At 38.3% G+C, this 20,604-nt stretch overlaps 1 protein-coding gene across 1 annotated transcript; it reads left to right on the top strand.

The window, feature by feature from the left end:
* Positions 1-739: 739 nt before the first annotated feature.
* trim8b (tripartite motif containing 8b) lies at positions 740-18,298 on the top strand. The gene is made up of 6 exons (XM_065262947.2): positions 740-2,832; positions 12,429-12,524; positions 12,844-13,077; positions 16,056-16,087; positions 16,172-16,284; positions 16,363-18,298. The coding sequence occupies exons 1-6, from the start codon at positions 2,260-2,262 to the stop codon at positions 17,007-17,009; spliced, it is 1,695 nt and encodes a 564-aa protein (XP_065119019.2). The 5' UTR covers positions 740-2,259; the 3' UTR covers positions 17,010-18,298.
* Positions 18,299-20,604: the final 2,306 nt, after the last annotated feature.

Below are 20,604 nucleotides of genomic sequence, written 5' to 3'. Positions count from 1 at the left end.
CACAAATATCAATATTTCTATTATCATTATTAATATTATTGTTATTACTACGACTACTACCCTGAGGCAGGGCCACTGACAGAATTTATAGGGCCCAGGACAAAAGCATAAGGTTTGGCCAATCTATGCCCAATTTAGTGGGCCCCCATGCCACAGGACCTGGGACTTCCGGTTTCAAGCTGAAAATTATTCTGACCTTTAAATGTGCTGAAAAGATGCTGTCAGGCATCCAAATGTCAGATAGCCCTAAGATGCTAAATGATTGACAGCCAGAAAGCATTTCTGATCGGCTAAACCCAAAAGCAGGCTGCGTCCATGACCATGAAACTTTTTTGTTAGGTCACCTATTTTAGTCATATCTATCAGATATTATGATAATTTTTGGCTCCATAATAGTGTTTCAGGGTCCTCACTAAAGTAAGATTCAACATTCAAATTTGCTTTTTAGCATAAAAAAAGGGATTTTACACACATCAATATATACATACAAAACAATACAAACAAGTTTATAAAATATGTAAGAATGTAAAAAGTATAGGCTATAAAAGAATATTAAAGATTATAAGAATTGTAAATTTATAATTAATTTATATAGTAAAAAAATGTCAAATAAATAAAAACATAAAAAAAATTAATAAGAACTATAAACACTATGCAAACTATAAAACGCACATCATACAGATTAACCGAGAATTTGACATTATTCTCCGATGCTGGTGCCCTTTTAAACCATGCTCCGCCCTGTTTCCCAAAGCCACTCCCTCTTACATGTCAACACTTTGACAAGTCACGTGATTGGCGGAGCGGTCATTGGGAGGGGAGGAGCGATTGTGAAGCTCCGTGTGTATTGAAACTCTCATTTCTGTGCCTGCATTCCAACCCTCGTCAAATCCTGAAAGAGAGAAGAAGGGGAAAAGCCATAAATAATACCATGGTGAGATCGGGCCGTGTTGAGGATCGACACATGGACGCGCATTTTCAGGAATCGGCCGCGATAAGAGTCAGTAACTGCGCAGAAACGCACGGCTATAATCCACTTTTGATTTCTTTTAAGCACTAAAGGCTCGATGGGGGCCACACAGAGACGCTTTCTTTTGCATTTTTAAAGAGGAACGCAAAATGGCAGATGACAGACACCAATTCAGCGACAACGGCTTCGTTTCCCTTTAAAACATGAAGCGCTGCCCGTATATTTTTGGACGTGTATCGGAATATTATGCCATTAGAGCTGGTTGCCTTTAAGTACTTATTTTTTTCTCGGCTTTTCTTCCCTTAAAGGACGTGGAGATTGGAGTCGCGCAGTAGGGGAACGATTTTAAATGTACCCTTTAAGGATACGTTTAATGAAATAGTAACATTCGGTGTAACATTGGGTGAAGGCTTTTGCGGGGCGCTTTGAAGAGATCAAAGCGAATGCACTTGGCAGTCCAGTTTTCTTTAGATTTGGACTGGTTACATACCAGTGTATGTTTTCTCACTGTTCCTTTGTTATAATGAGGGGGAAGTGTGGTATTCCCGTGGTCTACACGTATGTGTAGGGATAAACCGATTAATTGTCATTTTCTGTGAAATTAAAATACAAACCAAGCGAATGCGAGAGATGAATATTTTACTCTAATGCACGTATGAACAGTGTTGTGATCTGGCAGAAAGATTATAATCCTCTTTGGGAATAAAATCCATGTCATTGTGATGCTGCGCTGCGTATAACCTTGTCGTACGTATAAAAAGAAACTAAAATTTCATCGTTGAATAACAATTTACTTTTCACGCGCTTTCGCCAATGTTTTGCTTGAGGCTGTTGTCGGAAAAAAGGCCTGTGAGTGTGGTTTTACCTACCAAACGAGAGCTGTCAGGCTGACTGGATTATTCATAGCCGTCATAGATAAATAGTGGGCGCAGGAATCATCGCTACACATGCGGAATATAAACTAGTGCGTTGGCATTTAAAGTCACAGGACAGAAAAGTCCACTTTACTGCTTTGGCAATAATACAAAAATCTCGGGACGCCTACAGTTGAGATGAACGAATGAAGAAGTGGGTGGTGTAATGTTGCTGCCTTGAGCAAACGTGTGCTGTATGAAACTATATTTTACGGTGTGGTACTCCACCTATCACAGTGTCTGTGACTGACAGGGAAACAGGTCTCGACTACAAAGGCCTTGAGAAAGTTAGGATTCTCAGAACGCCTCCAAGAGGCTTTTTATGCAGTTTGACTTTAAAGTTTCAGCCGAGCTGTGAACTTCAAAGCGCCGAAGATGGCAGAGAATTGGAAAAACTGTCTCGAGGAAGAGCTAATATGCCCCATTTGTTTGAATGTCTTCTCTGAGCCGGTTCAACTCCCATGCAAACACAATTTCTGTCGCGTGTGTATAAACGAGGCCTGGGCTAAAGATGCAGGAATGGTACGCTGTCCGGAGTGCAACCATGCCTACAGCCAAAAGCCCAGTTTGGAGAAGAACCACAAACTGTCCAACATTGTGGAGAAGTTCAATGCGTTAAATATCGAGAAGACACCGGCGGTCTTGCACTGCATCCTGTGTCGCCGTGGTCCTCCGCTGCAAGCTCAGAAGGTTTGCCTCAGGTGTAACGCACCTTGCTGCCATTCCCATGTACAGACCCATCTCCAACAGCCTTCTTCCAATGCCGGACACTTACTGGTGGACGCTGAGGACGTCAGGGCCTGGAGCTGTCCACAGCATGATGAGTACAGACTGTATCATTGTGAAACCGAGCATGTGGCTGTCTGCCAATACTGCTGCTTCTCCAGATGTGCTACCAACCACGGCCATGCCGTGTGTGATATAGAAGTCAGGCGAAACGATATCAGGGTAAGTGGCCACATGGAGATGTCCAATCTTGGGTACATATCTGTTTTTCTTTCATGATTTTGCTAAACCACTGTGTAAGTTGTTTTCTAACAAAAACTCTTTCTATTTTTTCTTGGGAATGGTGAGTTTTATCGATGTAGTAGCTAACTATTCTGCCCCTTCCCCCTTTTATCTTTCATTTGAATGATAAACAATTGGGTAGAGCTGCAAACAATACCAAAGCTCTCCTCTGGGCTTATCTTCCCGGCACAGGTGCATCCTTGCATGGCATTTTGGGGAGGGGGAGGACTGCGACTGGAGAATTTAATGATGAGTCTTATTTTCTGTGGCACAGATGAGAAAGAAAGCCAGATTCGGTTTTAATTTACCCGTAACAACCTATGCACGGTCCTGGGCTCGCTGCAACAAAATGTCTTGAATTGTCTTATTGCTATATCAACAATGCACAATGCAATGTAAAAATAATTTTTTTAAAGACTTTTACAGTATTGCAAGGCCAAACCAAGCAAAATACTGTATTACAATATTATAGGAAAACCTTTTTTATTAGCAAATATCTGCATATCAAGAATTTCTTTTTTAACGTTTTTTCCTCTACAGTTGTGTTATGTTTATATTAAAGAGTAACTAAACCCCAAACCAACTTTTTTTAGTTAATGATCTGTAAGAATGACGCTTTATTAGTGCTGTTCATTGATTTTAGTAAGTTTTTTGACATTTGGATATAAAGTGTTTCAATACTACAATATATGGTGTAAAAACGTCTGAGTGCTGCCCTCTTGAGGTTGAACGGTGGCTACTGCAGTTGAATTTTCCTATTGGATGTTGGGTCCAAGAAATGACTCGTGACGTAAGCAGGTTCAAGCTCACCACGCCCTTGTTACGATCTCACCACACACTTATACGAGCTTAGTTCGTCCCCTCTATCTCCGTTGGGATCTGCCCACTTTTCTTGCATTTTTCAAATATTGCAGTGGGTGGAGTCAGGCTCTGACCAGGGGTTTAGTTACTCTTTAAAGGTTGAAGCCATTTTTGTGTGCCACTGATTTGATTCATTCGGAGCTGGCTGTATAATTTCCATTTTCGTTGATTATACAAAATCATACACCATCAGTCCTCTCCGTTTCTGTGAAACCGACCATTAACAGCCAACTAGCCTTGTTGTGCTGTATCCCAAGCTTTTGAAACAAAAACCATGTCTGTTTGGTAGGTCTCGTTGTTTTTATTTCATAGGTTTCTTCCAAGTAGGTGATATACATGAAACTTTAATGTTTCTCTGCATCAATCCTGCTGTTATCAAATTTGACACATTTTCATCTGCCACAAAGCGAAATGCCTCTGTTTGGGTCTGTAGCTCAAGGCAAGGTTGCTATTTTCTCATTCACGCTGACCTTGGCGCAAGAGACGCTGGTTTGAAATGACAGTGATTTTGAGCACCCTACCCCCATTCCCCCTTGAGAGAGGTCCGTACTGGATGGCAAGCCAGCACCGCTGCCATGAGGTATTAGGTTCCACCTTCCAGGCCTCTGCCGGCAGCCCGAGCTCATCAGTCACTGCAATTAGGCCATGGCCTTAGATTGTAGAGATTCAAAGACGTTCATTGTCTCCGTGCAGTTTTCCTTACCTTCCTTATGGTCCTGATTGTTGATGTAAGAGTAGTTTAATCTGTAGATGAGTAGATGATTTTCAGACCTGTTTTTACAAACTGGTGTGTTGCATGGCATTCGATTTCTGGTTTGTAGGAATGACTTACCGTGTTTTATGCAACCAGCAGGTGCAGTTTTATACGACACGTGTGCACAGCTCCGTGTGGCTTTAAAGGTGCATTGTGTAACTTATAGAAGGATCGCTTGAAAGAAATGCAATATAATATACATAACTATATTATCAGTGGTGTATAAAGACCTTACAAAATAAACTGTATTGTTTTTATTACCTTAGGCCTAGTCCACACAGACACGGGTATTTTTATAATCGTGACTTTGGGTCCCCTTACATGGAAGTCGCCGCCATGATTCTACAGTAGCCCTAAATTTATAAACTGTTGTACAGAGCATGTTTTGTCCCTACGTTGTCTTAGCTGACGACATGTTTGTCCTGTGGTGGCGCTACCGTATGGGTGATTCTCACGAAATCCAGACTTAGAAGGTGTCCAGCCTCAGATTTTTTTTAAAAAGCTCTTGAAGCCAATTTTATTTTGCACATATAAGATTAAGGTCGGAACTTACTATAACCATTATTTTAAAAAATATTTCCGATAGAATTATTTAAATTTTTTAAGATTATCATTATCAAAAATTATCATTACCGCAACATGATATTACATTAAATATATGCATTTACAAACTCCTGTTTCGGTAATGAGAACTAAGAAGTTGTCTAGGTACTATTACAAACCAAATTTCAACTTTTATCTGGCAAGAAAAAATGAGAACTGCTTACTTGGTAGCCATCTTGAGTCAATTATGTCCCTTCCAATACATTTTGTTTAAATGTTTGTTCATCGAGGGCTTAAACAATGATTGAAAATTGTTGCGGAGGATGAGAATTTTTTTCTTGGACACATTTATATTCCTTATTATTGGCTCTACATTTACCAATGATCACCAAATACCACATGTTTCTTTACTGTAAATGTTTATAGTATAACATGCACTAAAGCTTTTTATTTTTAGATTTTATAATTATAAATATTTCCATGTCAAAGAACCCAAATCCAGTCATGATCACGTTGCGGTAATGAAAATTTTCCTCTTAAATGTGGAAAAAAACCAAAATTGGTTTGTATGAAGTCATTTAAAATCATGTGCAAAATAGTACATGAGAAGATCTTTGTAACTGTATGCTTCTTATTTTGATACTCTTACTTTGCATTTACTTTTTTATCAAAATGTTTCATGAGACCTAATAAGTCTAATTTCGCGAGAATCACCCGTATGCGTTTTAAAATTTAAGGGGTTGATTGCAATTCGCAATCTCCCCGTCTCACAAAAATTTACACACATCACCTTTAAATAACGTGAAGGCTGGAGATCTATCATGCATTGTGCTGTAAATCCGTGCCATTTTCTAGTGATGCACCGATGTATCGGCCGCCGATATTTATTTTTTTGATGAATTTGAAACCATCGGCAATAGCACGAGAAAGGCAGATACCGATTGTTTATTAATTTACTGCATAAAGAAACCCATTATATGTAAAAAATGAGTTAATGTTGTTAATAAAATAAATGCTGAATAGCAAAAACCTCCTTTGAAGGTTGTCATGCTGTCTTTTGATATTTGTTATAGCTTAATTTGTGCCTCTCTTATTATGTTGGTCAGTTGAATGTTAATTAGATCAAATCCATGTTCAGTAAAAAAAATTTGATGCAGAAATAAACTAGCTGATAGACCAACTGTATAGTATTGTATACCAGTGTTTAATATCGGTATCGGCCAGAAGTTGTCTGTTTAAATCGGTATCGGCCCAAAAAATCCTATCGGTGCATCCCTACCATTTTCGCTAACATAAAAAGGTTAATGCAACCACTCAGTTAAAGACTTAATTTACTACCAAATACGATCCAAGGAAATCAGTTGATGCATAGGGAAGATTCACAAGGAGAGACGTAATTCGCTACGTAATACAGCTAAAAAGTTTGTTCGCAGGGTACCTTGCGATCGTGGGTGCTATTTGTCATCCGTTTGGCAAGCAAAATCTGTTGAAAGGAAAAGGTTCAGCTGCGCGTATCATCGGCAGTGATTGATGTAGTTCATTTGGCTCCGAGAGTACAGTCAGCTGTTATAAGCGTCTGTCAGACGGGTGATTGAAGATCATTCGTCTACAGCGCATCCTTTCCTGGGCTTCTGTTTGTCCTGCGTTCTAAAAACATTGATCCTTTTTGTTTGTTTTATTTGTGCACTTTGTATTCGAGATGAATCTGTATTACACTCCTTTAGATGTATATCATGGATTTATTTGCTTCTACTGAGGGTTTTTCTGCAAGCGAGGTTATTAAAATTTGACGTCAGGCTACTGAATTAGACATGCCCTCGGTCAGCGTTGGCAGCACAACCTCGGTAAGCTTTCGAGCTGTTTGGTGCGGCAGAGGTTTGTCCTCTGAACAGGAAGCAGTTATCTATGAGCTAGCCTGCATTCATTACAGAGCTCCGCTCCAAAATACACACACGCAGGGTCAACTCGATTTGTCTCTGCCTCGGTCGCAGACAAAGACAAAATGGTGAAAGGCTGTGAGAAAGAGCGTTCTCGTTTGCTGTCCTTCTCCTTTTTCCTCTCCCATATTCCCCTCTGAATATACAGATATGAAAAAAGAGCTTTGTTGCCATGACAGCACCCCCACCCTCTCTTGTGGCTGCCTCTTGCATGAGGTGTTTGTTTAATTAAAGCTAATTTGGTTTGTTCCTAAGGTACCACTGAACTTCTGTCAGGCGTCGCGAGTTGTCTGTTTATTGTGTTTTTCTTTTGTTCACCGTTGAATATGAAGGGAAAATAATTGAAATTCCTCCTCAGCCAGCAATCACTCAATGTGGGGGCTTTGACAATTGTGTTCATTGAAAGGAGCAGAAAGTTACTTTTGTGACATCACAACAGAGGAGACTTTTATGTGACAAAAGTCTTCTCATTATATTTTAATTTTTTTATAAAACTGTTATGAATGATATTTTAGTATAAAAGAACCTTTAACCTAAAAATGCTGGATTGTTTCAATGGTTCCCACGGTTAGGTAAAATATGAATAAATCCATCTATCCGCTGGTTTTAATTAAACTAGACCAAACCATGGGTTGAAACAACCTAGCTTTTTTACTTTTTGAGTGAATTTAAATTCTGATGACTAATTTCTGTCTCCCAGCATTAGTATTGTTAGACAAGAAACCAGACTCTCTTGATGAATAATTCGTACATAGCTTGCATTCCACCCACCTTTGTCTATATGTGAGCTTTGGGCTGGGTGACATAAAGCATTCACAATGCTTTTGGTGATGGAATAACATAAAGCAACATCGTGAATGTTGCAGGTACGGTGGATCAGTGGGTAGCACTGTTGCCTCGCAGCAAGAAGGTCCCTGGTTTGAGCCTCATCTAGGTCAGGTGGTCTTTCTGTGGACAGTTTGCATGTTCTCCCTGTGTCAGTGCAGGTTTAATCCAGGTTCTCCAGTTTTTTCTTACAATCCAAAAACATGCAGGTTAGGTGAATTGGAGATACCAAATTGGCCTTCCCCCATTGTGTGTATAGTTTTAAGGATTAATTTTATATCATGATTACGATATGTATCACGGTAGTGTTTTCTTTTAATAAGGTTTTGTTATTAAAATCTTTAAAGGAATATTCAATTTTCTTAAAAGAAAAATCCAGATAATTTACTCACCACCATGTCATCCAAAATGTTGATGTCTTTCTTTGTTCAGTCGAGAAACGTTTTTTGAGGAAAACATTGCAGGATTTTTCTCATTTTAATGGACTTTAATAGACACCAACAATTAACACTTAAATCAACACGTAACCGTTTTTTTCAACTGAGTTTCAAAGGACTCTAAACGATCCCAAACGAGGCAAAAGGGTCTTATCTAGCAAAACCATTGTCATTTTTGACAATAAAAATAACAAATATACACTTTTAAACCACAACTTCTCGTCCAGATCCGGTCGTGATGCGTCAGCGTGACCCGACGCAATACGTCATGACGTCAAAAGGTCACAGAGGACGAACGTGAAACTCCGCCCCAGTGTTTACAAGTGTGTTGAAAGAGGACCGTTCCTACGTTGTTGTATGTCAACTGATACTAATTAATGTCTTTGTGTCAGTTTATTGTTTACAATGGTCCGCAAATGTGTATATGTAACACGTGACCTCCCTACGTCACTACGCATTTACGTTAGGTCACGCAGGACCGGACCTAGACGAGAAGTTGTGCTTTAAAAGTGTATATTTGTTATTTTTATTGTCAAAAATGACAATCGTTTTGCTAGATAAGACCCTTATGCCTTGTTTGGGATCGTTTAGAGTCCTTTGAAACTCCGTCAAAATAAACTGTTACGTGTTGAGTTAAGTGTTAATTTTTGGTGTCTATTAAAGTCCATTAAAATGAGAAAAATCCTGCAATGTTTTCCTCAAAAACCATAATTTCTTCTCGACTGAACCAAGAAAGACATCAACATTTTGAATGACATGGTGGTGAGTAAATTATCTGGATTTTTCTTTTAAGAAAATGTGAATATTCCTTTAATGCCATAATTTTCATAATTCTCACTAAAACTTATACAAGCATAAAACAGAAGACAAAAACAAACTGCAGCTAACTAAAGATAAATAGGCAATGATGAAATAAGGATTATAAATTAATTATATAAATACACCCACGGAACATTTCTCAGCCAATCAGAATAAAGCATTCAACAGCCCCATGGTATAAATATATAAATTTGTTGATTAACATCAGGTGCAAAATAAGGTCACTTCCCCTTAAAGACCAAAGGCCGGATCCAATATAACATGCGTTTTTTCTAGCTGTTTATTTTCTCTTAAAGGGCACCTTTCCTTTGGTGTGTATAAGTATATGTTAAAGATATGCAAAAGGTACAAACCCCAATGTAAACGATGACGTGAGTTATCGTCTCCAACGTAAATCTCTTTTCTTGGACTACAACAAACATGGATTGTAGGCAACAGTTTACTTCCTGAGATTGGTGAAGTAGTAATGGCCGACATTATCATAATTCCTCCCGCTTCGGACTCACAGCCTGTAAGTTAGCATTGTATTGTGAGTGAATCTTTCAAACATGGTATGGAGCGTCACATTTTCGGAAATTCCAGTTGACGTCAGAGGTATTCAGGGAAATCACAACGTACAGATTAGCTGGCCAATCAGGGACACAGCGCTTTTCGATGAGTTTTGTACCAAATCTGTGCGTTTTAGGACAAGAGGGAAATCTGGAACTACAAAAATGTACAGTATGTGGAAATAATGTTTTTTTTAACCATAAACCAAGCAAACAAGTTGTATTATACCAAATACACAAAATAACCTTGTTTTTTAGCAATGAAATAGGTACACTTTAAGACCTAAAAGGTTGTGTTTATAAGGATACTTGCAAGGGTGGGAATTTTAATGCATGTGTAATAAGTCCAATACAGCGGCAAACAATTTTGCGAGCTTAATGGTAGAGCAATAACCTCGATAGAGACGATATATTCCAAAATCTCTACCGGTTTATCGTACCTACCGGTTAATCACCAACCCCTAGCTATAAATATAGCCATAGATGCTGGAATGAAGTTAAAGAGCACGTGTTATTGTTATTTTGTGTATTTGGTATAATACAATGTGTTTGCATGGTTTATGGTTCAAAAACACATTCTTTTCCACATACTAGTGCTGCACAATTAATCGCATCGCAATCGCAATGTCAGCCTGTGCAATTATATGACAGCAAAATGTTGCAATTATATTAAATAAATCCATGTGTGGACTTGTTAACACAAACTTTCTGATAACAGTTTGATGATTTTCCTTGCTGTTTAAAAAAAGAAAGAAAAACGAACAAAAAAGGTAGTGCATGTGTGACATGCACCTGTGTGGTGTGCGTCGTCACTTGTGTGTGCGCAGCGCGGAAATACCAGAGCGAAGATGGATGCAGAGGAGGTTGACAGTGATCTGGTAGCTAAAAAAAAACTCTACGTCTGTTGTATGGCAGTATTTTGGATTTAGGATTACTGACACTGAGCAGTTGCTACATCACGTGGCAATACGAAAACATTTCTAGTTTTAAAAATACACATTTTAGCATTATCACTAAACTGTGTGTGGATTTTCCTTAAAACCCATCAAGTTGACTCATGATACCATTTATTATAATCGCAATCGCACATCGCAATATTAGCATGAATAACCGAAATGGGAAAAATTACCCAAATCGTGCAGCCCTACCACATACCATACATTTTTGTAGCTCCAGATGTCCCTGATTGGCCAGCTAATCTGTAAATTGTGATTGGTCTGAATACCTCTGACATCAGAAATGTGACGCTCCTTACCATGTTTGTAGGTTTCGCGCACAATGCAATGCTAACAGACATATAAATTATGTATATCAATTTCCAAAAATGTACTCTTATGACCTGTTTTGTTGTCACATTGTTGTCACATCTGGCTGTTCCTTTGACTCACGATAGGGTGGCCATTCGTGCCAGTTCAACCGGACACGTCCCGAGCATGTTTTCGAGTTCGTTCTCCGGAAGGCGCGTTGGTCGACCGCATACGTCATCAAAGTTTAATATTTCGGGTTTAATTTCAGAAAACCAACCGTTACATTTCAAGGAAAGAATGAAACTACAATGATTGTATATCTTAAAAGAAATAAATCTTAATTTTCTAATGTATTTTAACTGAAACGTGAGAACCTCGATGATGAATGCGGTCGAGCAACGCAACTTCCGGAGAACGAACCCAAAAACATGTTCGGGACGTGTCTGGCGGAACTGGCACGAATGGCCACCCTAACTCACGAACATGTTAGCGAGTAGGCTACTAGCAAAGATTGTATTGCCCATAAATGTCCATTTCAAATAATCAACTCAAAGCTAATTTAACAATGAAATGATTAGTGATGCACCGATGTATCGGCCGCCGATATTTATCGGCCGATTTTTGATGAATTTGAAACCATCGGCATATCCGCAATAGCACGAGAAAGGCCGATAGCGATTGTTTATTAATTAACTGCATAAAGAAATCCATTATATGTAAAAAATAAGTTAATGTCGTTAATAAAATAAATGCTGAATAGCAAAAACCACCTTTGAAGATTGTCATGTTGTCTTATTATATTTGTTTTAGCTTAATTTGTGCCTCTCTTATTATGTTGGTCAGTTGAATGTTAATTAGATCCAATCCATGTTCAGGTAAAAATAATTTGATGCAGAAATAAACTAGCTAATAGACCAACTGTATAGTATACAAGTGTTTAATATCGGTATCGGCCAGAAGTTGTCTGTTTAAATCGGTATCGGTATCGGCCCAAAAAAATCCTAACGGTGCATCCCTAGTAATGATACATAATGTACTTGTAGCTCAATTGTTTGAGCATTGCATTAGCAGCTTAAAGCATGCAGGTTTTATTCCCAAGGAACACACAGGCTAATGTATAGCTTGAATGCACTGTAAGTCACTTAGGATAAAAGCAGCTGCCAAATGCATAAATGTAATTTTTTTTTTGCATCAGCACTCAACAATGTTTGAGTAAGAATATATTAAAGTAAACTTTGTTGTTTATTATGTTTTATTCGTGCATGTAAATGACAATCCCCGTATGGTCTATAAAAACCAAGCTAATTTCATTTTTTTGTGATTTATTGTTTTCTACGTAAAATTACCCTACATGACATAAAGAACATACTGTCTGTATGTCTAACATCAATGTGTCATGTCAAACATCAATGTGAAATAAATTATTGAAATCAAACTTATATGCTTCTAATTAAAAAATGTGTTTAAGAATTTTTACTGAATTTCACAGATATGGTAATGATAGTCAGTCAGGTCTTAGAATATAAAGCCCATTATTAATTTAAACATATCTTTTTATTTCTCAGCAAATGCTGATTAAACAGCAGGATCGGATTGAGGACCGGGTCCAGGACATCGAGGAGCAACTCTACAAACTAGAATCTGACAAATGCCTTATGGAAGTAAGTGATTTTCTCATACGTTGTCAAGCTAAACTGCATTACTATTAGCAGAACAACTGCACGCTTTCAATGTAAACACTTAGCTTTTTCATTCAGGCCGCTCCTCCCATTGCTATGATTAATGATGGCATTAGCACATAGTGTGCAGCGTTCTCCTGCGGTTTCAAGCTACAAAAAATCCAGTTTGCACACAGTGGCCTTTCCTAATGAGCCGCACAGAATTAGATGCATTGTGTAACCCCCATTGCTAAGGTGTTATAAGACCTGCATAATAATGAATGGTTTTGTGCCAACCCGTGGCTGATCCGTTGATCCTCAGGACAAAGTGCAGCATCTAAAGGAGGAGGTACAGCTGCAGTATCAGAAAATGCAGCAGCTTTTGGAGGAAGATCTGGGGAAGACCCTGGAGGTTCTGGATAAAGCTCATTCCAAGTTCTGCCAGGAGAACTCAACACAGGTCCTCCAGCTTCACCAGAAACAGCAAGAGGCCAAGAAACTGCTCGGCTCCATCCAGATGGTTTTCGATAAGGCGGAGGACATCGGTTTTATGAAGGTGACCCGATTTTTATTGCCGTTGTCACTGCGTTTGTTATAAATGGTGGCATTTAGCAGTGTTTTAAGGTGTCTTTGTCCTGTGTCATGACATGGATGATAAAAAGTTTTCTTTTGCCAGGCTGTTATGGTTGAACACAGATTTATAACCGGCAATAAAAGTGTAAGATGCAAGAAATGATTATTTTTGGCCCCATGTAGAGTAGGCATCCATATTTCATGTGCTAGATGCACAGTTCACCTCTATGGAATCCAGGAAATAGGAAGTGTATTTTTCTGATTTATTGTTTATTGTATGTAGAATCAGTCCCATTTTCATTTTGATCTGAATTCTTGGAGACGGTATAAATAGTTGGATGAAACAGTGGCATGTTTCTTCCCAATACTTGATATGCACATATATCATATTGAAGTGTGATATTTAAAAGGAAACTCCACTTTTTAAAAAATATGCCATTTTGGAATCAATTTAGGTGATCTACGAGTCTGGCGCTACTACTTAGCATAGCTTAGCATAATCCATTAAATTTGATTAGACCATTAGCATCACGCTAAATAATAACCAAAGCGTTTCAATATTATTCCTATTTAAAACTTGACTCTTCTGTAGTTACATCGTGTACTAAGAGCGATAGAAAATGTAAAGTTGCGATTATTTTTTTGGCAGATATGGCTAATACATCGCGCTAATAAATAACCATAGATTTTTTTTTTCCTATTTAAAACTTGACTCTTTTGTAGTTACATCGTGTCCTAAGACCAACGGAAAATTAAAAGTTGCAATTTTCTAGGCAGATATGGCTAGGAACTACACTCTGTTGCGGTAACATGGCTGCAGCAGGCGTGGTGATATTACGCACTGCCCAAAAATAGTCCCCTATGTTACTTAGCAGGGGAATATTTAAGGGGCTGTTTACACTTGGTATTAAGATGTGTTTTCATCGATCGGATCACAAGTGGACGAGAGAGACACATTATGTTTACACCTGGTATTTAAATCTGTCTCTTTTGTCCACTTTCGACCGCTTCTGTCTGGAATACTGTGAGGGGACGGTCCGTGAGACGGTGGGCGAGTCTCTCTGCTGTCATTCAAACGCGAGCGGGAGTAATTATGAGTTTATATGGACGCAAACTAATATTATGTCGGAGTCCACTGCTTGTTTAGCAAGTAAACATGCTGCACAGTGTTTTGTACGTGTGTATGTAAGAGCTTTCTATGAATTTTCAGCGCAATTGATGAAATAGGATCGCGGAACTTTCACGCTTTCAAAACGAAACTACGGAGATCAGACGCTTTAGATTTATCAAAGAAAGGCTAAAAATAGGGCTGTTCATCGTGTGTTCACGCCAGAAGTAAAAAAAGACATAAAATTTGTGTTTAATACCTCAGATTAGATAAATGGGCGGAGAGAAGGCGGTCGCGTGTGGCTGTTCGAACCCATTCAACCACATTGCGTTCTGCAACTCCAAAGCGATCCGATCGAAAGTGGTTTCGACTACCTCTGAATGTGGTTGAAAGTGGTCGAAAGTGGACGCGTTCAAAACGTTTTGAACACTGTTTACACCTGGCATTAACGTCGTCCACTTGTGACCCGATCGGCGAAAACGCATGTTAATGCAAAGTGTAAACAGCCTCTAAGGCTCTGCGAAATATCATTGCGCCTGCTGCAGCCATGTTACCGCAACAAAGTCCTTGATTATTACGCCAGAATAAGAGTGTAGTTCCTAGCCATATCTGCCTAGAAAATTGCAACTACAGAATAGTCAAGTTTTAAATAGGAAAAATATAAAAAAAATCTTTGGTTATTTATTAGCGCGATGCTAATGGTCTAATCAGATTCAATGGATTGTGCTAAGCTATGCTAAAAGTGGTAGCGCCAGACCCGGAGATCAGCTGAATGAATTCCAAAACTGTAAAAATCAAATGTTTAACTTTAGGGGAGCTGGAAAATGAGCATATTTTCAAAAAAAAGTGTCCCTTTAAACTGACTGTACATTATTATAAACACTAATTCCTCATTAAAATTTAAAATAATCTGCATTTGTGAAATAATAATAATAATACTTTTTAAAAGTAAAGTAATAGTGATCCCAAAGTCAACAAACATTACTGCTAATGTTTAAGTGGTTTTAGTGTTCATTTTGTGCCATTATTGAGTTTTTTCTTTTTTAACTATTTCAGACACTACCAAAACAAGTATGTAAAAGCATGTAAAAACAAAACAAACTGTGGTTGGTTGCTTTACATGTCGGTTAGACAGTCTCTTCCTGTTTAAGTGGGTGGTTCTTGGCCCATAACATGCTGCAAAGTGATCCAGACTTCAGTCAAGTAATTTTTTTTAGAAAGCTACACTAATATATGATGTATAATGTTACTGTATAGCTCAGTGGTAGAAGCACAAAAGGTCATGAGTCCGAACCCGCATACTGATAACAGTATACCTTGTTATGCACTGTGTGTTGCTTTGGATAAAAGTGTCTGCCAAATGCATAAATGTACCTTTGGCGGCTCGTGACTGCTCATCTGAGGGGCGCTAATTCAAAGTAAGTGTCAAAAGATCCTGTGTGCATCACGTGTTTTGTCAAAATAAGTGCCTGCGGCACACGCGTCACAACCATTTATGATTAAAAATACGCTCACGCTCACAAAACACACGCAAGGCACACTAACCCTTACCAGTAAACTTTGATTACGCATGAGATTATGCGAGTATCTGGCAAACGCGAACGTCTCTTTTATCATAAACCCTTTAGAGGCGTCTGCAGCAGGCTCTTATTTTGACAAGACACGTGATGCACACAGGATCTTTAAAAGCAGAGAACACATATTTTGAAAAAAGGAACCACACACATGACGGGCTACATACATATTGTGACGAACTTCGCATCGAGCGCCCTCGAAAAAGAAGTCACCGGCCGCCACTGAAATGTGTATATACACATGTAACACTAATATATGCTTGTGTTTTGTACTTTTAGAACACAAAGTCTGTGAAAATACTAATGGACAGGTGAGTCAGCAGTGCACTTTTAAAGCAAAACTTTATTCATCATCATCATCATCATTTTTGTGATTTATATTATTGTGGTTATAGGTCTCAGTCGTGTGTCAGTGGCACGTCCCCATACAAAGTGGGCAGCCTCAACTCCAAGCTTTTTCTGTCCGAAATCTCGAAAAGAGAGAAAAACCTCTGCAAAATGCTGGAAGGTATTTCTAAAAAATTATATATTCAAATGAAATCTAGTGATGTTGCATCTAACTGCTGCATTTTTTTTTCATTTTTAGCTCCATTCAGTGCTCCAGCAAACTTTTTCCAGAGTATTCCGGCATACCTATGCGAGAAGCGCCGGCATTCCGTGGCATTCCCTGAAGGCAGCGGGAGCAGCCGAGCGGGCGCCAGCTTCATGGATTCTTCCTCTTCTTCAGGCTCTGCTGCCGCTAAGCAACCGTGCCTGAATCTCACTCAGGGCTCCGCCCCAGGCGAGGGCCAGTCCTCCCAGCAAGCTCTCGGGCCGTGCAGCTCCACACAACACGTAGGAACCAGCAGCTCGGCCTCTGGCTCTCAACCCCCCCTAGCGCATTCCACCTCGGTTTTTCCTCACTCCCATTATCCGAACAGCAGCGCCTCCCAGCTGCCCCAGTACGGGGCGCGGAAGATCCTGATGTGCACGGTCGATAACTGTTACTGCTCAGGGGTGCCTTCCGTGTCCAACCATCGCGGACATCCGCCCTATCCTCGATCCAGTTCCTTCCCTTGGCCGGTGAGCTCGCAGGAGTACTCGCACGGCCCTCTGCCCTCCGCACCGGCCATGTCGCAGCCTCTCCAGAGCCTTTCCATGCGCGATTGGATCGACGCCTCGCAGTCGCACAGGCACACTGACTTCTACAGCCTGTACGGCCAGTCTTCCACCAAGCATTACGTCACCAGTTAACCCCTGCTGCAGTGACTGCTGCCAGTCACCATACGGGCGCTGAGAAATGTCTTAGCGGTGCATGTGGGGCATTTTTCAAACTTCTCAATCATTTAGAAAAAACTGCTGAAGTCTGAAAGGAAAGATAATATCACAAAGTCAAGCATAGCTTTGCACATTATTTAGGCACTAATGGTGTGATTACGTACAATGAACACGAGTTGCTCTTTTAGGAACACACATTTTTCTGCAGGAGGATGCTGTCATCTGTAACGTTGCACTTTCTTGGGAAAATCCAAATTTTTGCAAATACGTTTGACTCAGCTGTAAAATGATTTAGCGAACACCTAATGAAACTTCAATTGTCAATTTAGCCGATTTACTATTGAGAGAATTGTAACCCACAACGTTTTATTATCTTCATATGGTTGTTATTTGTCGAAATTCCCATATGCAGCATGTGCAGGAACTTTGTATGGTTTTCCCAGCCTTCCATTTTTTTAGCTTTCGCTTAAATTGGAGTCTGTGGTCACTTTATTCATCACAAATAGCACAAGCACGTTAACTCGGATTCGAACGGGCGCTTTGGGACGTTTTTAATGTGCACGTGAGGAAACAAACAGCACAGTGTTGTTCATTTTGCTCTTCTTCCTTCACATCGATTCGTTGTCCCTCCATGGGCTTCCAAAGTAACTGGTTCGAGAGCGTGTCCCTACCCACAGCGTTCAGTCCGGTCCTCATCCAGACGGCGCTGTCTGTCTCTCACGCCCTTCAAAGCCACAGAAATGCTCCCCTTTACATCCTGTATGTTAAACACACAGGATGTATTGGTTTCACATTCTTTCGTTTAGCCACGGTCTCTCATTATATCTGACGGTGGCTTCAGCGCTAACACGTCAGTCACAGACAAAATGGCCTGTATTCAGGGGGTCACAGTGCACTTGATTCCTCTGCATTTACTGTCAATGCTGTAATTGTTCTTCCTTGTGTTTCATAGCATTTCCGGAGCCTTCGACTTCCTGTTTGTTGCTGGGTGCATGTGGAAAAGTTTATATGCACTCGTAGAGAAATAATAAAACTGCTAGCAGTTATAAAAAGACTTTTAAAACAGGGAATGAGATTTTTGTTTTGTTTCTTTTTTAAGAACAACTTAAGTAAAGGAAATGTTGACCAATGAACATGAAACTAACTAAAAACTAGGGATGATGGAGGGAAGTTTTCTGTTGTAAATATTTTGTGAAATGAAAAAGACTTGTAATTTGGAGAAAAAAACTTGTTGAAAATAAATGCTAATTTTAAAAATGGATAAATGGTTTCAAGCGTGCATGTTTTAACACGTCATGGATTTCACTGGTGTGGCTGAATGCAAGTGATTTTAACCTCGGGTTCTTTATGTCAATTTTTAAAGTGATCGTTGCAAACATAGCAACACTTAAAAGGTAACACTTGTTTTCTTACCTCAAAGTAAACGATGGCACTTGAGTTTTTTTTTTTAAACCAGCAGTGGGTCAAAAAGTGACAAACCCAGCCGTTTGGTTAAATAAACCTAGAAAACGTTTATTTTTAACAGGTTTTTAAACATACATTCTTAAATAATATCATACTTTTTACTCCACTACACTTCATATACAAAGTTTTTGTTTTTACATTTAATATTTAAGTACATTAAACATCTACACTTTCTTGAGTAAAAGTACGAAAGCATACAATTTTCATTTAATTGGGTATTAAAGGGGCCATGGCCCAAGACTTTTTTTAAGATGTCAAATAAATCTTTAGTGTCCCAGAGCACATATGTGAAGTTTTAGCTCAAAATACCATATAAATAATTTATTATAGCATGTTAAAATTGCACTTTGTAGGTGTGTGCAAAAATGTGCCATTTTGGGTGTGTCCTTTAAAATGCAAATTTTTATCTGCACTAAATGGCAGTGCTGTGGTTGGATTAAGGGGTGGTATTATTATAATAAGAGCTCCTTATGACATCACAAGGGGAGCCAAATTTCAAAAACCTATTTTTTCATGTGCTTGTAGAGAATGGTTTACCAAAACTAAGTTACTGGGTTGATCTTTTTTAGATTTTCTAGGTTGATTGAAGCACTAGGGACCCATCATAGCACTTAAACATGAAAAAAGTTTAATTGATGATTTTCATGCCATGGCCCCTTCAAATAAATTCTAATATGCAATATAAAGGAATAAACCGTATGATTCTATGCTTTAGAGAGATGCCCAAACTAGGCCCAAAGTTGGCCCGCAATTACCTTTTATTTGGCCTGTCATGCCATGTGAGATAAGGATAAAGGATAAATGTCACTAACACAGATGTTTATATTTCTAATTAAATATTTTCTTAAATGTAACATTTTTTTGCTTTATTTGTACATTACAAAAATGTAAATTGAAATTAAATGTAAGGAATTAAAGTGAATAATTTTTTTATGTGCATGCATACTTGAAGGTGTAAAGCATACATTATGAAACTCAACGAACTTGGGTACTATAGGCTAATAATGGAGGGGTCGAGGCAGTGGCACACAAACAAAAGAAAATTTAAAAATGATTGGCAAAATGATTTCTTTTTTTTTACAACAGTAACCTTTGAAAATAAACTGCATTAGTTATGCATTAACAGAGAAATTTAGCTTATTTATAGTTTTAAATAGTAGAAAATTATAAATTAAGAGAATCAGGGCAACTTTATATTTAATATAACACAGCAATATTTACTTTCGGCCCAGGTTTGATTTTTGGCTCTTAGTAAAATGTTTGGGCACCCCTGCTTAAGAATGTAGTGAAGAAATCGTTTTCCCAAAAAAAAAAAACACTCTGATACAGTACAGATGTGTGGAAAATGTGACTAAAATACTTAAGTACTGTCCACATCTGTACCAACAATCAGTTAAAACTAGAGATGCACCGATTTAAAACAAAAATCATCGATACCAATATTGCTGATATCTGCCGATGCCGATAGCTTGTTGGTTATATGAACTTGCATTAACTAAATTCTGAAAATTGCATTTTGTGAATGCCTTTCATTCATATAAGGACAATTAAAATTGAACATTAAACTATGGATGTTTCTTTACATTTTCTACACACAGTATGGAGGACCACAAGAGTCATGCAAAATGTAATAAAGAACTTCAATTTTTAATAACTACCTGGACAATAAAAATAGCAATTAATAGATTTGTTTAAAAATTCATTAATTAATCTATAAATAAATAGACAAAGTTACAAAAAAAATCATAATGTGACATTTTATTAGGCAATAAAAAATGAGATTATAAAAATAACATAGAAATGAAATATAAATCCATTAATAAATAATTCAAATTAATATAACAATTTATAAAAACAACATAAAATACTCAATAAGTTCATCATTTTAAATTGCATTTATAAATTCTTAATTAAATAATGGAATTTCAAATTGTATTTCAAAAAGCAATTTAAAAAGAGAAATAAATAACTGGATTTATAAATTGAATTACAAATACAGGTTTAAATTAGGCATTTAAAAGGGCATTTCCGTTTAACTTTTCTGTTTTCATTTCCCCGTTGGTTCTCCTTATTCTTTTCGCTATTGGATTTGCTTTTCGTTTTAGCC

This window comes from Paramisgurnus dabryanus, chromosome 1, assembly GCF_030506205.2.
Source record: "Paramisgurnus dabryanus chromosome 1, PD_genome_1.1, whole genome shotgun sequence".
NCBI lineage: Eukaryota > Metazoa > Chordata > Actinopteri > Cypriniformes > Cobitidae > Paramisgurnus > Paramisgurnus dabryanus.
The sequence above is the reverse complement of the archived record's forward strand: the minus strand, read 5'-3'. Positions and strand labels throughout refer to the sequence as shown.

What these genes read in the sequence shown, in the direction of transcription:
- trim8b (XM_065262947.2), top strand. Translation starts at nt 2,260, where the DNA reads ATGGCAGAGAATTGGAAAAACTGTCTCGAGGAAGAGCTAATATGCCCC. An exon ending in AGGACATCGGTTTTATGAAG is followed by an intron (nt 13,078 to 16,055) that starts GTGACCCGATTT and finishes TTGTACTTTTAG; the next exon opens with AACACAAAGTCTGTGAAAAT. An exon ending in GTGAAAATACTAATGGACAG is followed by an intron (nt 16,088 to 16,171) that starts GTGAGTCAGCAG and finishes TTGTGGTTATAG; the next exon opens with GTCTCAGTCGTGTGTCAGTG.